The sequence below is a fragment of the Haemorhous mexicanus genome, chromosome 3, assembly GCF_027477595.1.
Source record: "Haemorhous mexicanus isolate bHaeMex1 chromosome 3, bHaeMex1.pri, whole genome shotgun sequence".
Classification (NCBI taxonomy): domain Eukaryota; kingdom Metazoa; phylum Chordata; class Aves; order Passeriformes; family Fringillidae; genus Haemorhous; species Haemorhous mexicanus.
The window spans coordinates 102,816,031-102,842,740 of NC_082343.1; the positions used below are offsets into that span (position 1 = coordinate 102,816,031).

Sequence of the window (26,710 nt, forward strand, 5' to 3'; positions counted from 1 at the left end):
TAGAAGCAAGTGTCAGTTTTATTTTACATTTTTGCAGTATTGACATGAACATACAAAACATGATTTAGGAAAAAATGAAATTTTGTTAAATATAAAATTCTGTAATGTCCTGGACACTGAAGATAGAATCTTCAGGTCATGTTTGGGGAATGCCAGAGTACCATGTGCAAGGTTGTGAGGCTCTTCTTTGCACAGCAAGTCTCTCCTAGGACGGTGTGTGGCTCCAAGCTGCCCGTGGTGTCACGAGGAGCCCAGTGCCTCCCACACCAACGCCGCTGCCGAAGGAAATCAGGACTTCTCCGACATTAAAACTGAATCAAAGGCTGTAGACAACACTTTGCAAATGGCTTGTGCTTGTTCCTAAAAAAGCCAAACACGCACATTAACACCTTCTGAAGAACTTCTAAACTTCTCAAAACTCATTTAAAGCAGAGTGTGTCCTTCATTTTTCTTTGTGAGACCCAGGTATCACGTGTCTGGCCTGCAATGACATGTAGGAGCTGTCTTACATGAGCTCTTTTGAACCAAGTCAGCATTGCTGGCTGTCAGCATTGCACAGCACCAGTATTCAGAACCTCATTTTTTGTGTTTCCCCCAGCGCTGCCAGCCAAGGGTCAGTGTTAGCAGAGCATCCTGACAATGAATTCTCCTACTCATAAGAAGGGATCACCTCCTTTGCTTACAGATATGGTTGCATGCTCTGTTATCAGAATAGTTACTCCATCCCTTCCTGCTCCATACCTTAAGAGATTTTGTTTTGTTTAGAATTATAAGTGGAGATTGTCCATAGTTGCTGCCATAGCACCCTTTAGATTGGGCAGAGCTTTCTCAGGTGAGTACAGTCACTGGCAATTTTAGGGAATGTAGGTGTTTTCCTGAAAACTGATCCAAAGTAGGCAGCAGGGCTGTTTTCCCCTCCTAAGCCAGCACACATTCATACCTTTTTTTTTAAATTAAGCAATCTTCCTTCTGCCAAAAAGCCTTTACAAGGGCTTTCAGTTTTAGAATCTCCCTTTACTGGAATCAGAATTCCAATACCTAATTTCAATACTGACAGCATAAACTCTTACCAAACTATTGCACTGATATACCCAGAGGCTGCATTCTTCAGAGGCTGCATCTGTTGTCTTCAAAGCCAGTAAACTTTTCCCTGCTCCCAGACCATCATCATAGCACACCATCCTTACAATCAAATAGAGAGCATGCCTATGTAACACATCCTGAAAGCACAGGGCAAATAAAAGTTACTCTGGAACAGTGCAACAGATATTTCAGTTCTCCATGTTTTTATTCTTACTTACAAAAGAATACTTTAGATTTATTTAAAGGAGAAAAGTTTTCCTTAGTAATTTTTTTTTAATTTGAGTGTTTAGTCAAGATTTTAAGAAGTGGTGGTTAAGCACAAGTTTAGCTTTAATTTTTGCTTCTACTCCAGAAGTGCATTCCTATGTGGACTATGAAGACAAGCTGAGAGAGTTGTTCAGCCAGGAAAAGAGAAAGCTCTTGGGGATACTTAGGGGCACCTTCCAGTACCTGAAGCAGGTCTGCATGAGAGCAGGAAACGGACTTTTTAAGGGGCATGTAGTGACAAAAAGGGGATTTGAATGGCTTTAAACTGAAAGAGTAGATTTATAGTAGGTTATTGAATTTAAGGTAAGAAATTCTTTACTGTGAGAGTGGTGAGGCACTGGAACACATTGTTCAGAGAAGCTGTGGATGCCCAGTCCCTGGAACTGTTCGAGGTCAGGTTAGAGGGGGCTTTGAGCAACTTGGTCTAGCGGGAGGTGTCCCTGTCCATGGCAGGGAGGTGGAACTAGAGCATCTTTCAGATCCATTTCAACTCAGCCCCTCCCATGATTCTATGGTGACATTCCTGGCCATAATGTGAAAGTGCACATTCACTTCCCACCAACACTCACTCAGCCTCTGTGACAGGTGGGACACTGTCCTTCTGGCACAGTGGTAACTTAAAACAACTTCTTACTTTCCCAGTATTTTTCCCCCATCTCAGTCTTGGGAAGGATACACACAAGAAACTGTTCCCAGAAAAGAGTATAGACAAGGTCAGTTGCTTTGGGGGGCAGTAGCCATGTGGCTGTAGCCAGGCTGTTTGTGACCTAATCCACAGATGTGTCCTGACTCTTCTACAGATCTCATCTGGGAGAAATCTACTCTCCATCAGAGCTGCAGGATTTCCACCATAGTCCCAACACTTCTGATTTTGGCCATTCCAGAGAGGGATTGGTAAAGACATCCAGTACAAGGTCTCTGGAGCTGTACCCTACACAAAGCCTTTCTTCTCCAGCCATTCTGCCCTCTGATCACACTCATCTGGTCTATTCCAGTCATACCATCTCCATGGTCTTAGGAATTCTAGACAGCTCTGTTTCTGTGTTCATGGCATCAAACATCTGTCTCTGTCAGCTGAAGGGTCTAAAGAAATGCCCACTTGGATACAGAAGTGAAGCAGCGAGTGGTCTCAGAAGAGGGCTTGACCCTCACAGCCGCCCGGCAAGCACCCAGCACGCTGTTTGCAGTAGGGGGCACTCCCTTAGGCTTGGGTTACCCAGAGAGTGCAACACAGAAGCAGTAAAAACGGGCAGTGAGCTAGCTGCCTGCCTTGGAACCCTGGAGGGAGAGACCTCCACCACAGCCCTAAGGTCACCTTGCTGAAAAACATCTCCATCCTGACGCTCGCTCGGCTCACTGCTCACATTGCTCTCACCATCAGCAATAACACCATGCTCAGGGCAGCTGGAGCCTGCCTGGAGCTTACTGCATCCACCCTCCCATCTGTTAGAAAGATGCCAAGACTGTTCACCAAATTATTAGAAACTCTCCATGGTTGCTTGCTTGGAACTTGCTACAGTCCTAAAGTGTATGTGGATTATCACTCAAAGAGGGATGATATAATTATTTTGAGTACAATCTCCTTGTAAATTAATTTCTTCCCATCCTTTCAGTATCCTGGAACTCTGTGAAAAGAATTTGGTGAACTAACATGCTGAAGGACAAATTAAATGCCTACAGTGACACAGATGCAAAAAGCCAGAATTTGGGGAACAATGCAATGCAACAAATTGTCAGTGCAAGCTACCTTAAACACAAAAGGCTTTATCTGCTTGTGCAAGCTTGCAATTTGAAGACAGAAAAGCAATGGATGAAAGTCCTAAATTAGTTATTTGATTTTATCAAAGCACAAATGAATTTTAATAATAGTGTAACCTATGTTTTTAATGAGAATTAAGAATTTAGGAGAGCAAAAACAGAATTCAAAAGAATTCGAGGTCTGAATAACAAGTACTACCCTTCCTCCCAGGCATCAGAAACAAGTGTTCTATTTTCTGAAGGGACCAAAGGAAACTTTTTGGCTCTCTTCAGAGCATTCAACTATTAAGCAATGCTGTTCTCTGTGCTCATACTTGAGGCTTTCATGAACAGGCATCGCTGGGTTGTTGATGGGTCAAGGCTTCCTAAGGCCAAGTATTTATGGTAGCTGGGGCTCTGAGGGCAACCAGAAGGAAACCACATGGCTGCAACACAAAGCTACACAAAGGCAACTGGAGGGCCCTGGGGAAGAGACCGGATTTTTATTTTTAGCAAAGAAGCTGCATGAATTGCACTAAAGGAAAATAAACTACATGTAGGAAAGGATGCAAACAAAAAGTAGGCTTGATCAATAAAGTGCAATCACGAGGTTTTAATGCTGAAGTGAACTCTAACTCTTGAATTAGGAGTGCAAGGATGGAACTTAAAAGAGCTGGGCAACTCAGGTATTCTTAAAAAACCCCATCCTTTGTTTTCCCTCTTCACAGAAACACCAAGAGGAACTGCCTTGCTAACTTGGGCTGAGGAACCTATGGTCTTAGCCACCACAGTCACACTACTTTCCCCCATGAAATAATGATGCCCAAAGAGTGTTATAAAAGACTTGCCTGCCTTTTGTCTGGTGCTCTATCTCAAACGGAACAGCTTTTTGTCATAAATCCAGGAAAACACAGCCTGTGGAGATATGACATGAAGCAGTGCTGCTGGGAGAGCTTGTTTGTTTCAATTTTGCTTAAAGCCAGAAATGACATTTTGGTCACACATCATCTACCAGAGAAATAAATGAAAGCACTTATCAACTCTCATCAGAAAGACAAGTTGGGTGAAGCACTTACATACTGATCAGATGTGGAAACTTTAATGCCATATTTGGAAACTCCCATAATAAACTCCTCTTCACCTGGAACAAAAGGTAACTTTCCATCTTGCTTTGGAGGGAAACAAACAAAAGCCTTTAGTGCAGACAGAAGAACATGAACAATGAAGATACATAACAGAAAACATATTTATGTGTACTTGGGTCCACTGGGTCAGCACCACCACAAACCCTGCTCAGATCCTGCTCTGTGGGGTCTGTCCAGTGCTCGCCCAGCCTCTTAAGGTTATGTGAAATACACTCAGAGGAGACTGGACATTAGGAGGCATTTCTTTACTGAGAGGGTGACCAAACACTTGAACAGGCTTCCTAGCAAAGTGGATGATGCCCCAAACCTGTCAAGAGTTTAAGAGGCACTTAGACAATGCCCTTTACAACACATTTAACTGTTTGTCAGCCCTGAAGTGGTCAGGCAGTTTGGACTGGTAGTCACCATTGGTCCCTTCCAGCATTCCCATCCCTCTATTCCATTCTGCTCTACTCTACTGCAAATATCACATGGTTCCAGAAAGGAATTTGTCATCTCAGGGGAGAGTTTGGCCCCGTGGTCAAATCAGGTTGGCTGAAAAATCATGCATGGCCTATCATGCTGCACTGACCCAAGATGATCCATGTTCCACTGGCAGCACTTTCACTGTTTGGCTGCAAAAATAGTTTTAGCAAATATTCAGAAATGGCAAGTTGCTGCACAATAAACAGACATTCTGTGCTTTAAAAAATATATAATCAGATACCTAATGAGAACAACCAGTTATGGCTTTCAGTACAAAAGTTAAGTTCAAGCAACCAGAGTTTGGCAAGGATGACCCAAATATTATTCAGCTTTTTCAGTCACAGGTTCATGAGTGATGAAACTTGCAGAAACTTGACATCTTCCTCTACGGGAAAACTTTTACAATACTAAAGAATCTGGGGAGAAATTCCTTCCTGGATACTAATCCTAATCTTGCTGGAGGCATTGTAACAGCCTTCAGCTGAGACCTGTTCAATAAGGACTCATGAAAAGGGCCTTGGCTCTGAGCCTGCTTCTGCAGAATGGTTTTCTGGGTGCATCTTCTCCAGTCACCTAAAATTATAGAACTGTGATGGCCTTTGAGGCTCATAGGTTAATAGTTAAGTATGCCACTTTCTTCAAGTAAGTCTAAAATTTACAGATGTCAAACCACAGGATAAATAAAAAAACCCCTCACCTAAGTTTAAGATGTTTTGACTTTGTTGGTATTGCCTTTTGTAACCCACTTACCTGTGCAACATCTATGTAATTTATCAAGTCCAGTGGCCCTTCAAGACTTTTGCTCTCATTGTATTTCAATTTTTCAATGGCACCAACATATTTAACTCTGAATTCTGCACATGTATCAGAATTACTATTGCTTTGTCCTGCAACAAAGTAAAACAAAGCCATTCTGAAGACTTCCAGAACTGTAATGCTATTCTAATTGCCGTTGACAGGGTTAAGATAATAAAATCCCTAATTTTGCAGACTTTCATCAAACACTTATCACAGTATATTAACTCCTCTTTAATGAACTGTACTGGATTGATTTAGAACAGACCCTTGGTAAAGGCAACAGTTTTGTATGCACACATGATATTGGTATAAACAGCACTGTTCATGCCAATTCGAATTTGGAGTTAACAACCTTGATCAGAAAACATAAAAAAACATAAAAAACATTAAAAAGCTGGTTCTACTTTTTGAGGTCTATTTGTTTCAAATTAACTGTTTGGTCCAACAGTGATACATTGGTGACTAAAAACCAGTCAAATCAAATCTTATTTCCATTATTTTGGTGCAAATGTAAACTTAGAAAAGCATAAAACAGCCCTCCCAAAAGCTGTACAAGACTTGTGCTGGTAACAGACTGGTAGCACAGCTAAGTTTTTCTTCCTCAGACACTTAACTTTGAAAACAGCGACTCAATCCTAGATGAATTGTAAATAATAGAAGCCTAGGGCTGTGCCTGCATTAGTCACCAGTCTGCCTAACAGATTCTCTCATATTACTGAAAATACTTATCTTAAGCTTTTCCACTTTCTGCTGTTTTATACCAAGACAGAAAGTTAATCCTGCTCCATCTATACCTGCTCAAGCTGTGATTACATACCTGAACTTTTTGTGGAGTCTGTATCTAGGCTGGCCACAGTACTAGACCTGGAAAGTCCCCCCAGACTGGAATCTACAGACTAAGAAAAAAAATCATCATCAGAAAGTTACTGGGAACGTGTTAACAATTAACTTGTAGATGTCCTGCCTCAAGTCTTTAAAAAAAAAAAAAAAACCTAGAGTTTATGTTCTAGTTACTTCAGCAGCACTGGAAAATGGGGAGGAAAAAACACCTGTTTCTTTCCTGAAGTTATCTTTCTACTGCAGTGCAGATTGGACTGATAAAAGTTCATCAGGAACCCTTGAGAAATCCACAGATATTTTGAAAGGAGGAAATGACAGAAGAAGAGAAAATGAACCTTAAGGTTATGTCCAGAGAAAAAGGAAAAATAAACCTTAGGATTATGTCCAAATATTTCTGGTACTGCAATTTACATGAAGAAATTGATGACTACATGCTTGTCACCAATACTTAAAATAACACAGCAGTGCAGGGGAAAAGAAATAGCACCTTGGAAAATCCAGAATATTCAAGTGACCATTCTAAAACAAATCAGACAAAACGAACACATTATTCAAAATTAAGAATACTTTTAGAGATACTGAGAAACCAAAAAGTACTGAAGAATAAACTCATTCTTGGTACCTAGCAGCAGGCACTGTACTTTAAGACAAAATTTAAGAACAAATGTGCTAGTTTTCCTTCAAACCTTTCAATGTGCTGTGAGAAAAATCTTATGCTTGTGCAATTCACTGTGGAAGTGACTGAGTATTCACCTCAGAATACCTGGGCTTTATGACTGATAGGTATTTTTAACTCTCATGACACAATCTGAGGAATGGAAGTAGAAAGTTCTCTTTGTGGAGCATGGCATTTTATGGAAATCACATCCTACCATCAGTGCAAGTGAACCACTGAACTGTTAACTTGGAACAAACCCTAGTGCTTCACAAAGAGAATAAACACCACATCCAGCTTACCTTGCTTTTAGTGCTGATTTCACTGCTTTGTGAGCTGCTGCTGCTGTGTCGCTTCTTTCCTTTTCTAAACATATTTTCATAATTGGATCAAAGAAGATCTTCTAAGTAGAAAAAATAAAAATTAAAGCCTGTCATATCATCAAGGGAAGGAGTTCCAGGCAAATACCAGTGACTGTGTTCAAAGTGGACCAAAACTGGAAATTTACTCAGGACTCTGTGAATGGAGGTAGGAATTTTACCCTGATGCTCTTCATGTGTGACTGGGGAAAGTTCCTCAAGCTCTCTGCTAAAACTTCCCTATCCTTCTGAATTGCCAAAAAAAGCTACTATCTGGTTTACAGAGTGTTGCAAAGGTCAGTTTCTAATGCATAGATACATTTAGAAACAAGGCAAAATTTAAAATTTATTCCCACCTAAATATTAGGTGATTTTTTTTGTACTTGTGAGTACAATCTAAGTGCCCTATAAAGTGCATACAACATACTCCCTACAACAAGGACAGTGTTTCCAGGAAAACAAAACAAAAAAGCAAAATCTATCCCCCCCCACCGCCTGACTAAACACCCCCCACAACCAAACAAAAAAAACCAGAAAAAAACTCCAAATCCCAACCCCAACCTACTTCTGAAGAACTACTGACTGGAATACTCATAGGAGCAGTCATTACCACTTCACATATTCCGAAAAATTAAGCAATATGCGTGGTACATTTACTGCATTAGAACTGAGCTCCTGGGAGTTCTGAGAGGATTTCAGAACCCTATTTCCTGTGCCTGTCCTACCAACACCTTGCTTCGCTTCAACTTTGGCTGGCCAGCGTCAAGCAGCAGGATGCGGGCTCCCTATTTCTCAGCTTCAGAGACGAATTATTTTCATTACAAAATTTCAGAAACTTTGATCAGGTGGAAAAAACGGGACAACGGATAATGACAGCCTACGGAAGACGGGTCACACTGCAGGAAATAATGAAAGAAGCACAAGGGGGAGCTGAGATGTGCGATGCCGTGATGGGACACAGTCCCTAGGCCGCCGCTGTTCCGCCACTAAGCAAACACCGGGTCCCTGACGGACTAAAGCCACTCAGGGCGACCAGCGGTGGGCAGGGCAGGGCGGTGTCCAGCACACCCCGAGCCCCGGTTTCCAGCGTGGCTGTGCCGGCGGCTCCGCACAGCCCTGCGGCCGCTCCGGGAGCGCCTCTGCCGGCTGCGCAGCGGCCTCCGAGGGGCCTCAGCTCCCGCGGCTCCCGGGCGGTCCGGGCGCGTTCCACGGGCCCTCAGGAGCTCCGGGCCTTTCCGCGGAGCATCCCCGCCTCAGCGGGTGCAGGGGGCGGCCCGGGAAGCCGGGCAGGGCAGCACCGCATACCGCCTTCGCTTCTCTCCCCGTTCCTCCCGACAAGCGACAGAGCGATGTGGCCGCTGCTTACCGGGCGCGCCGGGCCCCGCTGCCGATCCCGATCCCGCCGCCGCCGCCGATGCCGTTCCGGGTCGCGCGGGGCGGGCGGGGCGGCGCAGGCGCGGCGGGGCGGCGGAAGGCAGCGGAAGGCGGCGCGATGGCGGCCAAGCGCAAAGCCGAGGCGCTGATCCCGGCCGAGGAGAGCGACCAGCTGCTCATCCGGCCCCTGTGAGCGCCCGGGGCAGCCGCGGGCCGGGGGGCGAGGGGGGCCGGGCCGGGGCCGGGGCAGCGCCGCCGAGAGCCGCCTCTTGCCCTGGCAAAGGTGCCGCTGCCGGCTGAGGGTGTTTGTGGTAGCGTTCCCACAAGCGCTGGTTTGGGGACAGCTTGAAGATGCTACTCCACGTTTATTCGGCCCGATTTGTTACTTAGGTGAACTTTATTGTACGTGTCAATAGTTTGAGACCCGAGCGCTCAGTAAAAAACAAAAGAGGCCAAAATAATTTCCTCAAACGGGTTGTTTTTAATTCTGCTGCGTTACTTAGGGCCTCATGTCCTTTGGGATAACTACAGCTCTTCAGGTACTTCGGCTAGCTGAGCTTAAAAGGGCCGTGCAGTTGTTATTTCTGCACAGAAAGATAACCCCGGTAAAGGCATCCAGTGTAGTTACATCTGTGCGGTGTGGGTTGTTTCAGTCCTCATGACTTTGATGTCCCTTTGCAGAGGTGCTGGCCAAGAAGTAGGAAGGTCTTGCATCATTCTGGAGTTTAAAGGAAGAAAAATAATGGTAATTACTGCATGGATATGTTGGTAATAATGGTAATTATTGCATGATATGCCCTCTTAGTGTGCTACTTCAGATCACAGAAATGATCTGAAATGCTGCAGGTTAAATTCAGCCTCTGCTCTGAAGTCAGACGCAGTGCTAGAAAAGGCACATTTTGTAGCCTTCTGGAGCAGTATAGCATCTATGACATTAGGCATCACAGAGGCTGTGCTGTAAAATAAAACCCTCTCCCCATAAAGAATGTATGTGCTTCCAACCTAAACTATTCTGCTTGGAATCCAATGCTAAAAGTAATGTTTAGTGAAGAAAAAGGTTTTTTTGTGTGATGTTAAAAGTTACCAGTCACTAATAACAATGTCATAGACCAAAATGGAAGAGGGTTTTTCATGCATACTGCTAGAAGCTTTAACTTTCTTTCATTTTTCAGCTTGATTGTGGAATCCATCCTGGGCTAGAAGGAATGGATGCTCTTCCTTACATTGATTTGATAGATCCAGCTGAGATTGATCTCCTCCTTATTAGTCAGTAAGTGGCACCTAAAAGCACAAATAACTTGAGGTCGTGGTCTGAGCTGTGTTCACTTGTATGTTTTTAAGAGAGGCTGAAAAATAGGTGTTATTTAGATGGCAGGGGAAAATTCTAGTTTCTGGGTTTTTAAAAAAAATTTTGAAGGATCTCCATTTAGAATTAAGGACTGAATATTGAGGATGTTCATTCACTTTTGACATTACGGCTCTTCTCTGAGGTCACTCTGATTTCTGACTGTTTTACAGCCTGGCCTGCTTTAACACCATTGTGATAGCTTGTGGTGTGAGTTTTCTACACAAAGACTGCAGAAGAATATTGGTTGTGTTTTTTGCTCTGTTGGCTTTGAATTGAAAAGGTTCTTAGAGACTTACACAAGCTTTGAATGTGGTCTATGTATTGCTTAGTGGCTGAGAGACAAGGAGAGCCATTTCTAAATGATGTAATCAGTAATAAAAAGCTCTCCATAAGATCCTTAGCTTTTGTGGTATGTGTTTGCTCTACCTGTATTTCAAAAGTAGTTTCTTAAGATGGGTCAAACTAGAAGTGTGAACAAATAATTTAATTTTCAGAGATCATGCTGTATTCTGTAGTGTGCAACATGCAAAATTAGAATAATGTTTTTAGCTTTCATGTATCTTTGATGTTTACTGTCTCTGGTTCCTGTTCCTTTTCTCCCTCTAAATTTATATGGAAATTACAGAAAGGAGGTAATTCTAATACTATACATGTAAAACCTTGGCAATTAATGGAGAATTTCTTGTATTAGTTCTGCCTTTTCTTGATCATGTTTCCTGGTAGTAGTTTCCTGTAGTTACCAGTCTGCAGAACGTAGACCAGCACAGTTAACAAGGTTGAAAATTCTGTTTCTGGATTTTCATGACACCATGTTAGTCCAGTGAAGTAGTGAATTATAGATATTATGTATTAGTGTTGTGCAATATGAATGTATTAATTGGATTTGTGTGTCTATTTTAAGCTTCCATTTAGATCACTGTGGGGCTTTGCCGTGGTTTTTACAGAAAACAAGTTTTAAGGGAAGGACATTTATGACTCATGCCACAAAAGCTATTTACAGATGGCTTCTTTCAGACTATGTTAAAGTCAGGTAAGCCAATCTATGGGCTGTCTCTTTCTGAGTTATTTTACCTATTATTTCCCTTTCCAAAGGGAAACTTAAGGTGAAGCTACCAAAAGTAGCTGGATGAACCTGGATGTTGTCTTAAGTAGCAACATTACATATAACCAGGTTAGAAGTAATGAATCATTTTACTACCTCATGGATAGTTTGTAGTGAATATTAAGCTCCTAAAGATACAATTCACATATTAAATATACAAATATATAAATTTGTACATATACAAATATGTATATGTATATACAAATATTAAATATACAAAGAGGGATCAGTTACTTACATGTTGGGGTTTTTTCTCTCTCCTGTGTTTTTTGTTTTCTTGTGTTTCATGCCTTGACACATTATTTCCATGTGGCTGCAGCGGTCCTGAGTGTATCTCAACTCAGCTGTTTTGAGCTTGGGTCAGAAACCTGATGAAAAGTCCTCTTTTAACTTGTTTCTTCTGGGCTGGTAGGAAAAGCATGGATCCATGTGGTTTTTGAGGACTGTTACATGCTAAGTTGCAGATCTCTGCCCAGGGCTGGGAACCTTTTGAGAAACACAGAGCAGATTCTTAACTGAAAAGACTCTTCTAGCATGGCCTTTCAAAAGAAAGATACTTTAACTCTCCTTAAGTGACCTACATTAGGGTAGCTGGGCTTGATTTCTAACATGGGAGACGTGGTGTTACTGAATGGAAATCTGTCAGTGGGGAAAACCCAGGAAGTTTTTTCCAGCTGTTCAGAGGAGCTGATATGTAGCCATTTCACTTGCATGCAGTAACATCTCAGCGGATGACATGCTGTACACAGAAACAGACCTGGAAGAAAGCATGGACAAGATCGAGACCATCAACTTCCATGAAGTGAAAGAGGTGGCAGGAATCAAATTCTGGTGCTACCACGCAGGCCACGTTCTGGGAGCAGCCATGTTTATGATTGAAATAGCTGGTGTGAAGGTATTTTCTCTTTCTTACAAATTGAAATCAAGCCTGAGTACTAATGTAGTCATTAATTATTATTATCTCTTATGCCCCACCACTGTGGCTGGAGCTGTCCAATAGGCTTGGGCTCAGGTCAGGGGGAGAGGCCTTGGCTTAGGACATGTATTTTCTCACTGATTAACACTTGCAAGTGACACAGATCAGGTAAGATGTTTGGATTGTATGGGAGTCTGAGACATGACTCAGATTTAGAACCACTAAACTTGTAGTTTCCCTTGCTGGGCTGATCAGAGGCGGGTGGTAGCTGAGGCAGTTGTGTGGAAGCTGCATTTTAGTAAAATCTGTGAACAGATGTTTGTTTCTGTAATTCTCACTTAACGTTTCTGCCTGTCTCAAGTTCTTATATGGCATTTGTCAGTGTATGTGAGTTATATTTTTCTCATAACACTCCTGTGCTAAAGTTCTTAAAGAAATAAGATTATTATTAATTTTAGGCACAGAGGGATTAAGTAAATCATATAATCACAGGCAGCACTGTGCCAAAAACACAGTGAATAGATACTTGAAACACATCCCTTGAATTGGAGTTCAGCAAGATAATCACTGTCCAAGGAAAGTTTCACACAGCCCTGAAGAGGGAAGAGAGAAGGTGGTTTTGGGGCTTGCTGCCCAGTACAAATTTGTTCATGATTTATAATGATTGAGAATTATAAGGGTTTTAACTTTAAAAAAATCCTAGAAATAGAACTGAGTTTACAATGATCACAATAAAATTTAGATCTCCTAGTGTTTCTTTTTTGGTTTTTTTTTCTGATTGAGTCATGATGAAGAAAATTTCCTTCTTACTATGCATGACTCAAATAGATTGGGTTTTAATATCATTATTTTCATTAATTCCCTGTGATAGTAGCTTAACCTTGCAGACCAGGTGTCTGCTGTCACTGACTGTATGTTATTATTCACATTTTCATCAATGGAATTATTGTTAAATCAAAAAATGTCAGTTTTGAAACCATCAATTTAGGCACAGAGAGTTGCATTCCATCCTGCAATTGAGAATCCATTAAAAATAAATAAAAATAAAAAATTACTTCTTGGTGTATTGGGGAACATGACTATTCCATTTGGAAAATCAATTAGATTACAGGATGTTTTTTAGTATCAGAAAATATTAGAAGAATTTCTAATACGTAATTTTATTGGATTATTCATTATATTTGCATTCTGGTATGTAAATGCAGTTTGATCTTTGATTTACTTCCTTGTAGGAGTTGCTGTATTTTATGTTATGTCTATTTTTACTTCTTTGTGGTCAGTGCAAGTATGCAGAAGGCTGAAAATGGCACCTTGCTATCTGAAATGAGAAATAAGAGCTTAATAATTGTTTACCTGGTTTTGTTGGAATGATGTTACTGCTTGAAAAACCTTTGCTATTGAAGTTTAAATACTTGTAGTACTGTTGACCTAAAATTGTAAGCACTGCTCACATAAGAAGAGTCTTATTTAAAGTACAGCTGACCTTTTTATCAGAAATTCATTAAAACCATCTTTGCACAGCCTTTTAAAGGCTGCTGACTGGTAGAACCTGTAACCAGAGGACCTGCTTCTCTTTGTCTCCAACAGCTGTTATATACAGGTGATTTCTCAAGGCAGGAAGACAGACACCTGATGGCAGCTGAGATTCCCAATATTAAACCTGACATTCTTATAATTGTAAGTTTTGCAAAATTATTTCTTTCTGTTAGTGATTTTGAATTATTCTGTTAGTAATTATGAATTAGGGGTATGACTTGATTAAAGACAAAACAGAATGACAAAGACAGTGGAGATTTAGTGGTAGTGATTTGTGTTAAATATCCAAAATACTTGGGTGCTCAGAACTCTGACATTGCTTCCCATTGTACTGAAAAGTCTAATTACAGTTGTATGATTCTTCTGATGAAGCTCCTTAAGGCTCTGGACAGACCTTTCTGAGATGGGAGATTTATTAGATTTTGACTTGTGTTATACCAACCCAAATTTAACCAGACCTCTCTTTTAGTAGATCCTAACCTACTTCCAGATGTGGTAAGAATTTGTTCTTGGTGGAGGTACCCTGAGTATTATTCCATATTTTTTTGTTCTGTTTTCTGAGTGAAATTATTTTATTCTGAATCCATGTTTGAAAAACAGCAGCTCAAGGGAAACTTTACTTATAAGTAACAGTTTTAGCTGGAAACAAACACTGGGAACTTTTAAAATTATTTCATTTATTGTGCCCCTTCTAGTGTTCTCTATAACTGATAATCTAATTTTAAGTCACATCAAAATCTTGTGTTTTGTGTAATTCCTGTATTTGAAGTCCAGGGTTAAGCACATGTACCACTATAGGCCCTGTGATCATCAAAGCTCTGGCAGCATTTCCAATTAGGAAGATAAGTGTGTTACATTTGAAACCTCTTAAAAGAAGCATTGAAATTAATAGCTCTAACTTCTTTAGTGCCAACAGGATCTGTCTGTCTAAATTGCTTGGAGGGATTTGGGAGCAGGGAAGTTTTGGTTATTTGCCTTGGCGGGGTGGTTTTGGGAACCTGGCGGAACTTCTCCCTCTCTTTGACCTCTCTTCTTCCTTTCCCCAACATGTTAACACCAGTATGTTTTTCTGCTTTTTTTTGTTGGGCTCAGAGAAGATGAGGAATTACTCTGTGTGTCAGTCCTTTCAACGTCTGTCTCTCCATCTGCAGGAATCCACGTACGGCACTCACATTCACGAGAAGAGGGAAGAGCGGGAGGCGAGGTTCTGCAACACAGTTCACGATATCGTCAACAGAGGGGGCCGAGGCCTCATCCCTGTGTTTGCCCTGGGCCGAGCTCAAGAGCTGCTCCTCATCTTAGGTATGTACCTTCCCAGCTGCTCTTAATGGAAAGGCACAGAAAGGGATTTAGAATGTTTTCAGGTATCTTAATTCCTTGAACAACTCTTCAGCCATTTTGCAGCGTGTTATTTACCTCATAATTTCATGTATAATGCATGTTTGTTCAAATGCAAAAGGTCTAGTAATCTAAACAGCAGTTCTGCTTTGTGAAGTAGGATGAGAGACCTAGAAAGGAGGAGATGATGGTGTGGTAATATGTGCTTGGCTTTTGAATCTTTTTGAATCAGGATTTCAGCAATTACAGACAATTGTTACAAATAGAAAAATAACAAAAAGTTACAACAGCAACTATTTTACTTAAACTGTACTCTAAAAAAAGGGGTATATTTCTTCTGAAGTTCTGCTATTTATGCACTTTAATTTACAAACCTGTATGAAAATCTCTTTATAGGAAAAGCTTAGAAGACAATAGAAGACACTTCTAACACTTCTGAAGTCCTAATAATAATGAAAAGTAAATTAGGCTTTTGAGCAAAAGTGAGTGAAAACTATCCATAAACAAAACAAGCTACTTCTCATAAAATATATAGATAGTTGTTACAAGGTGCTTAAGAAAAAACAGCTTTTAAGTAAGTTATTCCCAGGCCTCTCTTCTTCCATTTAGCACATGTAATTTGTACTATGTTGCATGATTTTTTTCACTAGTCTTTCTGCTCATTCAAAGGCTGACAAGATCAAAAGAAAACTATCTCAAGCTTAAAATGCTTATATTTAGGGGTGTTGAATATGAAATGATCCCTAAACTACTTGAAATCTTTCTCACTTTTCATTTCAGTTTAGCTCAGTATTAGATACTAGTTTGTTTTCAAAATGTCTTAATAGTCTATTCAAGTGTTAACATGAAATTCAGATCAAGGCATGGGGTAGTATTTGATGTTGTAGAATTATTTACTACTTCTCATTGATTGCGAGGGTTTTTTTAATTTATAGAGAACTTAAAAACTGAACATTTTCGACCTTGTGTGGCCATTAGGTTGTAATTTGTTTGCCTCTCTTTGCTGTGTGTAGATATTAAACTGAGTTTCTAAAGTTAAGCTTGAAAGTATATCTAGGAAAGCTAGACATGCAATTGGATGCTTAATTAGGTAAAAAATGCAATTGCATCTCACATGCCTAAGCAGTTGAGCCTGCAGGCTTCTGTGTTTATTTTTCTTCTTTCTGTAACTGTATGACAAAAATAAAATACTGCATTATGGTGTAGAAGATTATGATGATGAATTCAGTTTGTGACTGGTTATGTTTCACTGGCTGTTCCCACCTTACACCTGAGCTTATTAAGGTAGCCATGGCAGTGAGGTTCTCTGAAATGTTGTGAGAAGCTTTGCCTGCAAATCAGAAATGTTAGGTAAAACCACATTGTAATGTCATTCTAAATGGACAAATACAGCCAAAAGAGCATACCTCTATTTTTGGACTATTGTGTCTCAATTGTGCAACATAAATATATTTCAGACTAGCAGAAAAGTATCCAAATGGGAAAATGGAGAAGCTACATTTGTACAGCTGCATTTAGATCTCTCCTTTGTGTTTGGGAAAGGTTGTGGCTGCTTTCATCAATGATAAAATAAGTTGTGGTTAATGGAGGCTCTTTCCTTGTTTTTTTTCCAGTTGGGCTTGTAAGGTATAACTGTTGGTGCTATACATAAAGCCAGGCTTGATAATTGAGTGATTCCTTCTCACCTTGAACTCCATGGATTTATTTTACAGAATGTTCATACAGTGGATTCTCCTGAACAAATCTGTGTGCAGATGTCCCTGGCTCTTAGATGTAGAATAAATATTTGACAGGGACATAGAAGCTTTATTTTACTGTCATAAATATAGACTTGTTGCAGTGTAGTATCATGTATACTTTATGGCTTGTAGCTGAAGGTGGTGGTTGATTGAAATTTGACCTGCAAGAAGGATCTGAAGTTCACCTTTGTCATGTCTGTTTGGCTGTTTGTTTGTACTGGTTGTGTATAGTTCTAGCTGGTGACTGTTTTAGAGAAGCAGATGAAAGCAAAGAGGCTGTGATGGTGATTTTCTGTATTAAAAATGAAAAAGCCCACTGGTAAATCAGTTTTACAAGAATTGCTAATGTTTTTGGTAAGCACATACTTTATAAATAATCCTGTGGACAAAATTTTGTGTTTTGTTGTTTGGTGGCTGGGTTTTTTTTGTTTTGTTCTTTTTTATTATTTTGTTTGTTTTGTGTTTTTAGATGAATACTGGCAGAATCATCCTGAACTCCATGATATCCCTATATACTATGCCTCCTCTTTGGCAAAGAAATGTATGGCAGTTTATCAGACATACGTCAATGCCATGAATGACAAAATCCGCAAGCAAATTAACATCAACAATCCTTTTGTTTTCAAGCATATTAGTAATCTGAAGGTAAGCTTGAGATTCTCACAAAAAGGTCAATGTGACAGAAGAGTTGATATGTGCTCAATAGTTTGCATGTTTAATATCCTGATATCACAGAATATTCTGAGTTGGAAGGTTCACACAAGGATCATGGAGTCCAGCTCTGAAGTGAGTTGGCCCCTCCAGGGATTGAACCCACAACCTGGGTGTGTTTTTAGCACCATGTTCTAATCAGCTAAGCCAATCAATATCCTTAATATCCTAATAGATTGATTAGGTGCAGGTTTATATCTGAGTTATCTGCTGTCCCAGTGCTTAGAGGGCTTTTTGAGGGAAGCTTATGCCCCAACATTTTTTCCACTTCAGATCCCTGTGCTTGCAGTTTACTCCTTGTGGGTAGCAGTAAGATGAATTTTCCTGCAAAGGACACTTTTTGTGAGGATGGGGTATATTCTGTGAAGACAGGGCCCTTCTTGTACATTGTTTAAGGATGCAGCGGGGCTGTCCTTGGTTTAAGTGAGCTGTGGTAACTGATATTCCCACTGTGTCTCTCTAGAGTATGGATCACTTTGATGACATTGGCCCGAGTGTTGTGATGGCTTCCCCAGGTATGATGCAGAGTGGCTTATCCAGGGAGTTGTTTGAGAGCTGGTGCACAGATAAGAGAAATGGAGTCATTATTGCAGGGTACTGCGTTGAAGGAACTCTTGCTAAGGTGAGTTGCTAATGCACCACAACCTCTTAATTAGAGGTAGCATTCACTAGGTTTTGAAAGAATTGGTCAATAGGAATTGTCTTTATTTGATTTACTGAGATTGTTGTTGAGTATATATGAGTACATAGTCAAAATTGATTGCTTTTGGCTAATACTAATGAAAAGTACAGACAATTTGATCTTTTCCAGTGATGTTATATAGAATAAACTTTTCTAGGGGCAGTTATCTTGTCATGAGAAGGAATCATTGGTACTTTAGACCTCTCCACTGCTTAATTTTTCAAGAAGGTAGCCCTATCCTAATTCTAGAGAAGTTGATATGTCTAACACTACTTATATGTCAGAGACCAGATTGCCTTGTGCCATTGACCATCTGTAGGGAATGAAATTCTTTCCAAATTCAAGCAGCTAAGAGCAACCACAGCATCTAATTTTGCCTTTAGAGGTAGAAACAACACACTTGTTACTGTTTTGATACAAGTCAGAGAGATTTATCTTGAAGAAGCATGAGCACCCAGGACAGCTGAGCATGCACAAGATGAAATGGTATGTTGTGTCTGTGTTTTTCATGTGTGAGTGTGTGTTCTGGGAAATTTGAGAGATTTTTTCACTGCTTCACATGTAATGAGGCTGCCACTATTATTTCATTGATTTTTGAAATGTAAAGCATTAGTTATACAGTGTGCATAGAAGGCTTTACTTTTTTTAATTAAGGTGCTTTTTATTTTCTAGCACATCATGTCTGAACCTGAGGAGATCACAACTATGTCAGGGCAAAAACTCCCACTGAAGATGTCTGTGGATTACATTTCTTTCTCTGCTCACACAGATTATCAACAAACCAGTGAATTTATCCGGGCCCTGAAACCTCCACACGTGGTCAGTATCCATGCTGCCCTTTTCTCCAGAGTGAGATTCATCAAACCAGCTCACAGCCTTGAGTCAAGGCAGAGACTGGTGTCTAGCAGTAGCCAGCACCCCTGTGCTTTGAATAATTAAAGGTGGAGATTTTAATCATTTTTTGTCAAGTTATCTTAGCAAAGTAAAAATAAACTTGTTCTCGAGTGTATGCATGTGGGATCTCTGGGAATGACTGCAGACAATGGTGTAGGCCATAATCCGTTTCAGCAGTGTTGAGAAGTAACATGCAGTATGGAACAATGCTAAGCTGGGGCTGCTGGTGTTGGAATAATTCACTGGAATTGGCCCTGAAATAAATAAGAAAACATCAATTGAAGGTTTGTGCAGACAGCAAAAGACAAAGGCATCACTTGAAGGGAAAAGCATGAGCAAATGTAGAAGTAGAAGGTGTGGAGGACCAGAATGTAAAAATGGCAACTGGGATCTGAAACTGGTGGTGAAACAATGTGAATACATAGATACATACATAGATAAGAAAGAAGAAAATTACAGAAGAGAAGAGAATTAACTTGGCAAAGAAAATTGTGAACTGTGAAGCATTCTCTTTGACTTGCATGTTTATTATGTTTATATCTACATACAGACACAAAAATATAAAGCTAACTGACTTCTGTTGAACTTAATACTTCCCTTTCATAATACAACAGTATATTTGTGTGTGAAAACTTAAATGGGATCTCTGTAATGCACTCTGTTTGGTAACATGGATTTTTCAGCTAATACTCAGGGCTTCAAATAATCCCATCCTTCAAATAATGCAGAGAATTCACAGACACAGAACTGTGACTGAGCTCATGTTTCCTACATTGTGACCTCATGGAATTGCATTTTTATAAAGATGAGATTGAATATGGCAGTTTTCTTGGATAACTTGCTTACTAAACATGCCTGGTTGGACAAATAATTTATGCTAAGAGGAAAACTGTCTTTTTTGTAGATTTTAGTTCATGGTGAGCAGAATGAAATGGCCAGATTGAAAGCAGCATTGATACGGGAGTATGAGGATAATGATGAAGTTCATATAGAAGTTCATAATCCTAGGAATACCGAAGCTGTGACATTAAACTTCAGGGGAGAAAAACTTGCCAAGGTATGAAATCAGTGTTTTCTTATATGTAGAACAGTATTTTCTTCTGGTGTAAAAACTGCACATTCTTTGTAGCCTCTTTTTAATTGATTTCAAATTACATGTTGTCCAGAGTCTCAAAGTATGTGAATATTTTGTGTTTAGTGGTATTTGGTGTTTGGTTCAAAGGTTTTTATTTTGAGGGTGTTTTTTTTTGTTGTTGATGTGGTTTGTTTTTTTTTTTTTATTCTTCAATCTTACAAACTTTTCTTGTGTTATGTCTCAGAAAGTTTTGAGGTTACTCCTTTTGTTTTCAGAGTTCACTTTATACTCTGATTTTTCTTAGAGAGCCATATTTCATCTCCATAATTACTTGAAGCTGTGAATGCTTCAGATTGCTTGTTGCACTATATATGTGTTTTTCCTCTCCAGGTGATGGGATCTTTAGCAGATAAAAAACCAGAGCAAGGACAGAGAATTTCTGGAATCCTAGTTAAAAGAAATTTTAACTATCACATCCTTTCTCCATGTGACCTCTCCAGTAAGTACAGACAGTCATGTGATCAGTGGGTAGTTGAAACATACTGTGTCATTAAAACACTTATAAGTCTGGGGTTTTTTCTTGCAGTTTTGTGTTTCATAAGCAATTAGAGAACATTTTAGTTTTATTTCTTATTTGCCATAAGTTCTGAACTATTGTAGTGAGACGAAATGTATTTAACTCATTCACTCAAAATTTTTCCGGTCTCTAACAGAAAAGAAGGAAAATTCCATTTCCCTTCTGGTTATTTAAAACCTTTTCCTCTGAAAGAATATGCATAAAACATTCCAGTGAGAAGCAAAAACCACCTCAATCAATAGTCCTACCATTTTCTAAAATGTCATTAGTTTTTAGTGTAAAAAGCTACAGAACACAGAAAATATTTGCGTAGTCCCGTATGCCTTTTATTAATCAGGGAATTGATCTATTCTCAGAATAGAAGATGAATTAAATCTGAGGTCAGAAGAGCTTGGGGGAAAGCAGTTCTGCTGCCCTAGTTCATTGTTGGTCTCTAATAGGTTAGATAATAAAACGAGCTGGTTTCCTAACCACAAATACATTATTTATCTTATAACAGGTGTACCACCTTCCTCTTTACAAATTGTCCTTTTCAGCCCCCTTGTCTTAAACGTATCAATGCTATTATTTATCTATATGTATCAATGCTATTATTTATCTATAATAAATTCTGTTTACTAGACAATAAATTCAGAGGGGCAGTTTTTAACATGCACTTTCTCAAATGGTTTCAGATTACACGGACTTGGCGATGAGCACTGTGACCCAGACCCAAGCCATCCCCTACACGGGCCCTTTCAATCTGCTCTCTTACCAGCTGCAGAAACTCACCGGTGCGTGCTGGGCAGGACACGGCCACGAGTTACACTGGCCAGCCTTTACAACAACTTCCAGTCTTCAGAGGTCTTCTGAGTGGAGATGTCTTTGTATTTTACAGCTTTCTTTAGACTACGCAATTTCTGCCAGATGCAGTTCATGAGTGTAACACAGCTTTGGGATTCTACTGCATTCATATTACAAAGTGATAAGCATATAGCAATATAGAGCATAGGCTGATTTCTGTCTCTGTCAGCCCCCAAAGTGAGTACTCTGGCCACGCTGATGGAAACTTTATTAATTGATCTTGTATCTATAGCCCCAAATAGAATGGCTGATGCCATCCAGTTAACCAAAACAAGAGCTCTGCCCTCCTTTGGGACACACAGCCTCGTCTGTGCCTTCCCAAGAGGCACGAATTGGCTTTTCCTGGATGAGAAGCCATTTAAACCTGACACTGGGATGATCCCCTGTGCCTCTCTCTGGCTTTCTCAAGGGTTAGGGGTAGCTCCTCTGTTAGGTACACACACCTTGCAGATTCCTTTCCCAGATTTAAAGTTCAGAATTTTTTTTTAATTCTCTAGTGTCAGAACCTAATTCATGTCACTAGTGAAGAGAACACCTATATTCAGTTGAGGTTCAGGTCTCATAACCCAAGTGCTAGCAGGCACACAAGTGCTTTTCATTTAAGCTCTAGGCTAATGTGGGGCAAGAGCTGGTTACTTCTGCAAATGGAGCAGAATTGACTGAATTCCTCATGTCTTTTCTTTTTTGTTGGTGTACTCACTCAGTGTACTAAGCTAGTCAAATAAAAGAATTCAAACCAAGTAAAGTGGCCAAAATTAACTAATAAAAAACCCCTAAACAATCCAGAACAAAGAATATTGTCAGGTAAGGAAAGAGAGTATGGGGTTCCATTTTGTGAGCTGCCCTGAGCAGTTGTGATAACAGACAACCCCTCTTATTCTTAAACTGACTTATTTTCTTAGGCAAATAAACTTTATCTTGCTTCCACTATAATTTCATTGTTACTAACCATTTGTTGTCACTTCTTAGGTGATGTAGAAGAAATAGAAATCCAACAAAAACCAGCCCTGAAGGTTTTCAAAAATATTACTGTGATCCAGGAACCAGGCATGGTAGTCCTTGAGGTGGGCATTGGTGAGGGAGACAGAAGTATTTTCTTCTCCAGTTTTTTCAAAATAATACCATAGAGATGCCATGCAGAATTCAACGTTTTAAGGAGTTTTCTGTTGTATAACAAGTAGAGCAAAGGCTAGAACAAAGTTCACCTTGAGCTGTGGTCCTGTGTGCATATGTGTCACTTGATTTATCCAGTGGCTGTTGGGTTGGTTTGTTGTTTTTTTTTTTTTTTTTTTTCTGTATCTCATGAGTATAATGGCAGATTTGGTGCCCTTTCTTCATTTGGCAGATAGTAATTGGAAATAACATCAAATGGTATTCCTTCCTCAGAGAGTTGTGGTAATTAATTATTTTGTAAATATGCTCAGAAACATTCAAAAGCTTGAATTTTTCATGGGAAGTTACTTGAGTAACTGGTTACGCCTGGTTAAAAGCAGTTAATTTGGTGTGAAATGTATGACAGTCATTTGAAGCTGGAATTCAGAGAAAAGCAAAAAGGAGAATGCAATTTATGTTATATTGTCTTTATGCTGCATTATTCACTCAGCCTAAATCATGATTTTTTTTTTTTTTTTGTCTTCTAGTGGGTGGCAAATCCTGCTAATGATATGTATGCAGACACTGTGACAACAGTGATACTGGAAGTTCAGTCAAACCCCAAAATACAGAAAGGTATAAGTTTAGTGCATGCTTATTTAACTGAGGAATTTCTTCCTTTTTTTTTTACATCAAGCTTAGAAGGGAATAATGCCTTCTAATAGATTGCAACCCCCTTATTGTATTTCCTTGCCTTATGGAACTTACTTGGGAGTAAAATTTGCCACTTAAAACAGAATTACAGGTTGGTCTTCATTATTTGTGACACGTTCATTTGTTGAAACTTTCTCTTATCATGGTAACCGATAACTGCCTGTGGAAAACATGGCCTTACTTAAAATAAGTTTTAAACCTTGTACAAAAAAACTGAAGTGATTAAGTTTTGTGTGGTCCATTCCAGGACATTTTTTGATTCTATGATTTGATATGGACAGATATTTTCACTGGATTACCTCTGTTGTCTTTCTATTATATATTTTAATAATTTTGTATAGTAGCAGTGAGTGTTCCTTGGGGTTTCGTCCCATACCTGACTCAACACATTTAAAAAATCCTTTCACCTGAGTTTATAAATTCCCATAACAGTTCTTACTTTGTTTGGGGGGAAGGATTTTCCAGTCACCTTGACCCAAGCAAATTCAGAGTGTAATGTTCTGATCTTGGCTGTGATAACTTTCACTTTGTAAGTCCTTCTGGCCATGTCCTCATGTTCTGCTCTGTGAGACTATCCAAAAATAGAAATTTTATTTTTGAATGATACTTTGACCTCCTCTTTTTTTTCTTCTTTTTTTTATACAGATGGAAAAAACAATTTCACTGGTCTGCCAGATTTTTTAAATTTCTTATTGTAGTATCTGTCTTACCTTGTTTTTTTGTAGTCCACACTTTCTCTGAATGATTTTTTAGTGACAGTATCTAGATTCTCCACCTTCCACCACCCTGAAATTATTTTGTTGTATTTTTATGTACCCTTAAGCATTATCTCCCATGTTGTTTAGTAGTGCTGATTTTGTCTGCTAATCTCAGGTGTGGCTTCTTTCAGTATTTTTTTTGTTCTTATTTGGGGTAAAAACATTCAAAAGAGTTCTTGCAGTTGTGTATTTTAGGGTTGTACACCGGATCAAAAGAGATCAAATTAAGATATTAAGTTATTGTTGCTTAGCTTACCATGTGCCTGTGTTTACCTTATTCCCAGAATAAAATTATATCTTGCCTAGTATGTTCAGTTACTGCATCTTATGTAAGGAATGGTAAATTTGAATATATTTATTCAGTTTTTTTATTATTAAGATTTAAGCTCGGTCACTTGCAGTTGTAAAATTTTCCAAAGAATTAATCAGAAACTTACTACCACTGTGTTCTGTACTCTTCAGCTGATTTAGAAGTACTGAAAACCAGTTTTTCACAAGACTTAATTTTTGTATCCCATCAATGAAAAAGGTAGCTATTTTCACAACTACCCTTTCCTCCAGACTTGTGACTCTTTAACAATCAAATACTTAAATAATTATGTTCAAAAGAAAATAACTTGTTTTACACTACCTCTTAATTTTGAAACTAGGTCTAAAAAAAGGTATTGTTTTTATTTCAACTTCTCTATGCTGAAATATATTCCAGGAATGTCTGTGCTTATTACTACTGCTCACATTCAGTATAAAACAAAACTGTTCAGTTTTATTTCATTTTATTTTATTCTGCATGCTCCCAACCTCCATGATGTGGTAGTTTCATGTAATAAGAGAAAATGGAGGGATTATAAACAACCGATTAAAGTAAATTATTTTCTCTATTAAGTAAAGGATATATGAGATGTAATGAGTGTTAAGAAAAAGCAGGATAAGTACAAAGTCAGAATGTGAATTGTGAAATTTTTTACTTTAAAGTATGATGAAAACAGGAATATATAATGGAAATGTATGCATTTCCTTGACTTATTTTTTAGGTATGTTTTTTAATAAATTGTTTAAACATAGGGGTTTTTTTAAAATTGTTTTTCAGGAAAGTCAGTTTGTGAATAGTATCTATCAATTAGCCATTTTTCCCTTCCAGTAAATGTCTGTGAAAGTAATTTTTTTTTCTTTTCAGCTGCAGTAAATAAGATTTCCAAAAAAATAGATATGGATGTATATCGGAAGAGAATGGAGATCATGCTTCAGTAAGTTGATGTGTATTTTTCTAAAGGAAAATGAGCAATGTTAACTAAATACATAGAATAGTATTAATATAAAAGGGTTTAAAGATAGTTATGTAAAAATACTTCGTGCAAATTTACTTTAGTCTAGTTTCTGTGAAGGCCAGGCATTAAGTAAAGAAAGAAGCACAGTAAAAAGTTCTCAGCACCATTAAAATTTTGAATACAGAGCCCAATTATGTTTTCCAGAAGCTGATTTTTAAGTTGTCTCCAAAAGTTATGCTACCAGTGGTTAATGAAAACAGCTTTGGATCACATCTCTTTTAAAATTACTCTGATGTGTATTCTTTTATTTGTGTAGAAATCTTGCCTCTTTTGAAACCAAAGGAATCCTTCCCTTTGTTTATGATGAGATTATTTTGGTAAAATTCTTACTGTTATTTGATACCCGCTGTCATAATAAAGATTGATCTTTTTAATTACATCGGAGTGAGTTAAATAATTGTTGCTGAAAGGTGATACTCACCTGCCAAAGTGACCCCAGGGTAAGTAGAAAAACCTAAGTTTGCTGTTTGGCCACACCTTACACTCCTGGGTCTTTGCTTTAGGGATATGTTTGGAGAGGACTGTGTGAGTTCCAAAGATGACTCTGTGCTGTGCATCACCGTGGATGGAAAGACTGCCAACATTTCCCTGGACACTCGGGTATGTAAAGCAAAGCTCTTCTGTGTGTGCTGTGTTCAGCATCTCCTGCTGGCACACAGTGCTGCCTACACTGCCATGTACTCACTTGCTAAGGAAATGAACTTGGTATCAAAACAGAGAGCATTCTTAACTAAAAAATGCTAGCAATGTTTATGCAACAAATGCAGTACATTTGAAAAAAAAACCCAGTATTTTTCAGCAGCTCAGTTGTATGAAAAAAGTAATAAAGAAATATTGTAGAATAGTAACTAAGTTAACCCGCAATTTTTTTTTAATGCTTTTAAAGCATGGCTCTGGTCTGAATAATTGAACAGTTACAGGGTAGGAATGTTCTTAATAATTTTTTTTTTTGTCATCTTGATCCTTTTGGAGCTAAATTGAAAGGCTGAAATACAAAAAGAAATAATGTATTAATTTAATAGCTTACAGAATTGGATGTCATGCATGTTAAAAGGGTGCTTTAAGAAGCAGTTACACCTAGAAATTTGAATAATTTAAAACTGTAAAGAACGGTTAAAGCCATGTCCTTCATGTTCTTAAGCATTTTAGCATGTTGACTTTGCCATTACTAATAACATATTAAACATAGCTTGTGTATTGCCTCTATTCATAGTAATAATATAATGTAAATTCATTCTATGGAGCACCTCTCACATGCTCTCCTTAAGGGGTCACAACAAATGTTTTAAGTGTTCTACAAACCCAGAAGAAAAGCTTGGCCCCTGCCAAAAGTTTGT

At 39.0% G+C, this 26,710-nt stretch overlaps 2 protein-coding genes across 5 annotated transcripts in view; one reads left to right on the forward strand and one right to left on the reverse strand.

Annotated features, from left to right (window-relative positions):
* On the reverse strand, positions 1–8,794 carry ITGB1BP1 (integrin subunit beta 1 binding protein 1). 3 transcript variants are annotated; one of them, XM_059842858.1, is made up of 7 exons: positions 8,716–8,794; positions 7,293–7,390; positions 6,313–6,391; positions 5,448–5,584; positions 4,164–4,256; positions 1,071–1,220; positions 1–360 (listed from the first exon to the last, which is right to left on the reverse strand). In XM_059842858.1, exons 2-7 carry the CDS (start codon positions 7,362–7,364, stop codon positions 289–291), a joined length of 603 nt encoding a protein of 200 aa, XP_059698841.1. In that variant the 5' UTR covers positions 7,365–7,390; positions 8,716–8,794; the 3' UTR covers positions 1–288. The 3 variants fall into 3 exon arrangements, with proteins under 3 accessions (XP_059698841.1, XP_059698840.1, XP_059698842.1); XM_059842857.1 differs by having other exon boundaries at positions 7,293–7,393; positions 8,716–8,792; XM_059842859.1 differs by lacking the exons at positions 6,313–6,391; positions 7,293–7,390; positions 8,716–8,794 and having other exon boundaries at positions 4,164–4,228; positions 5,448–5,583.
* The window catches only part of CPSF3 (cleavage and polyadenylation specific factor 3), a 19,604-nt gene continuing 1,671 nt past the window's right edge, over positions 8,778–26,710 (forward strand). Inside the window, exons 1-17 of one of the 2 annotated variants that reach the window (XM_059842853.1) lie at positions 8,778–8,912; positions 9,405–9,468; positions 9,896–9,993; positions 10,973–11,101; positions 11,891–12,068; positions 13,677–13,766; positions 14,777–14,927; positions 17,172–17,347; positions 17,877–18,035; positions 18,768–18,914; positions 19,894–20,046; positions 20,455–20,563; positions 21,316–21,414; positions 22,454–22,548; positions 23,125–23,212; positions 25,223–25,292; positions 25,877–25,973. In XM_059842853.1, the coding sequence (XP_059698836.1) occupies positions 8,842–8,912; positions 9,405–9,468; positions 9,896–9,993; positions 10,973–11,101; positions 11,891–12,068; positions 13,677–13,766; positions 14,777–14,927; positions 17,172–17,347; positions 17,877–18,035; positions 18,768–18,914; positions 19,894–20,046; positions 20,455–20,563; positions 21,316–21,414; positions 22,454–22,548; positions 23,125–23,212; positions 25,223–25,292; positions 25,877–25,973 (1,974 nt within the window). In that variant the 5' untranslated portion in view covers positions 8,778–8,841. Of the gene's footprint in view, positions 8,913–9,404; positions 9,469–9,895; positions 9,994–10,972; positions 11,102–11,890; positions 12,069–13,676; positions 13,767–14,776; positions 14,928–17,171; positions 17,348–17,876; positions 18,036–18,767; positions 18,915–19,893; positions 20,047–20,454; positions 20,564–21,315; positions 21,415–22,453; positions 22,549–23,124; positions 23,213–25,222; positions 25,293–25,876; positions 25,974–26,710 lie in introns of those variants that run through there. The other variant, XM_059842854.1, reaches the window with a different exon arrangement.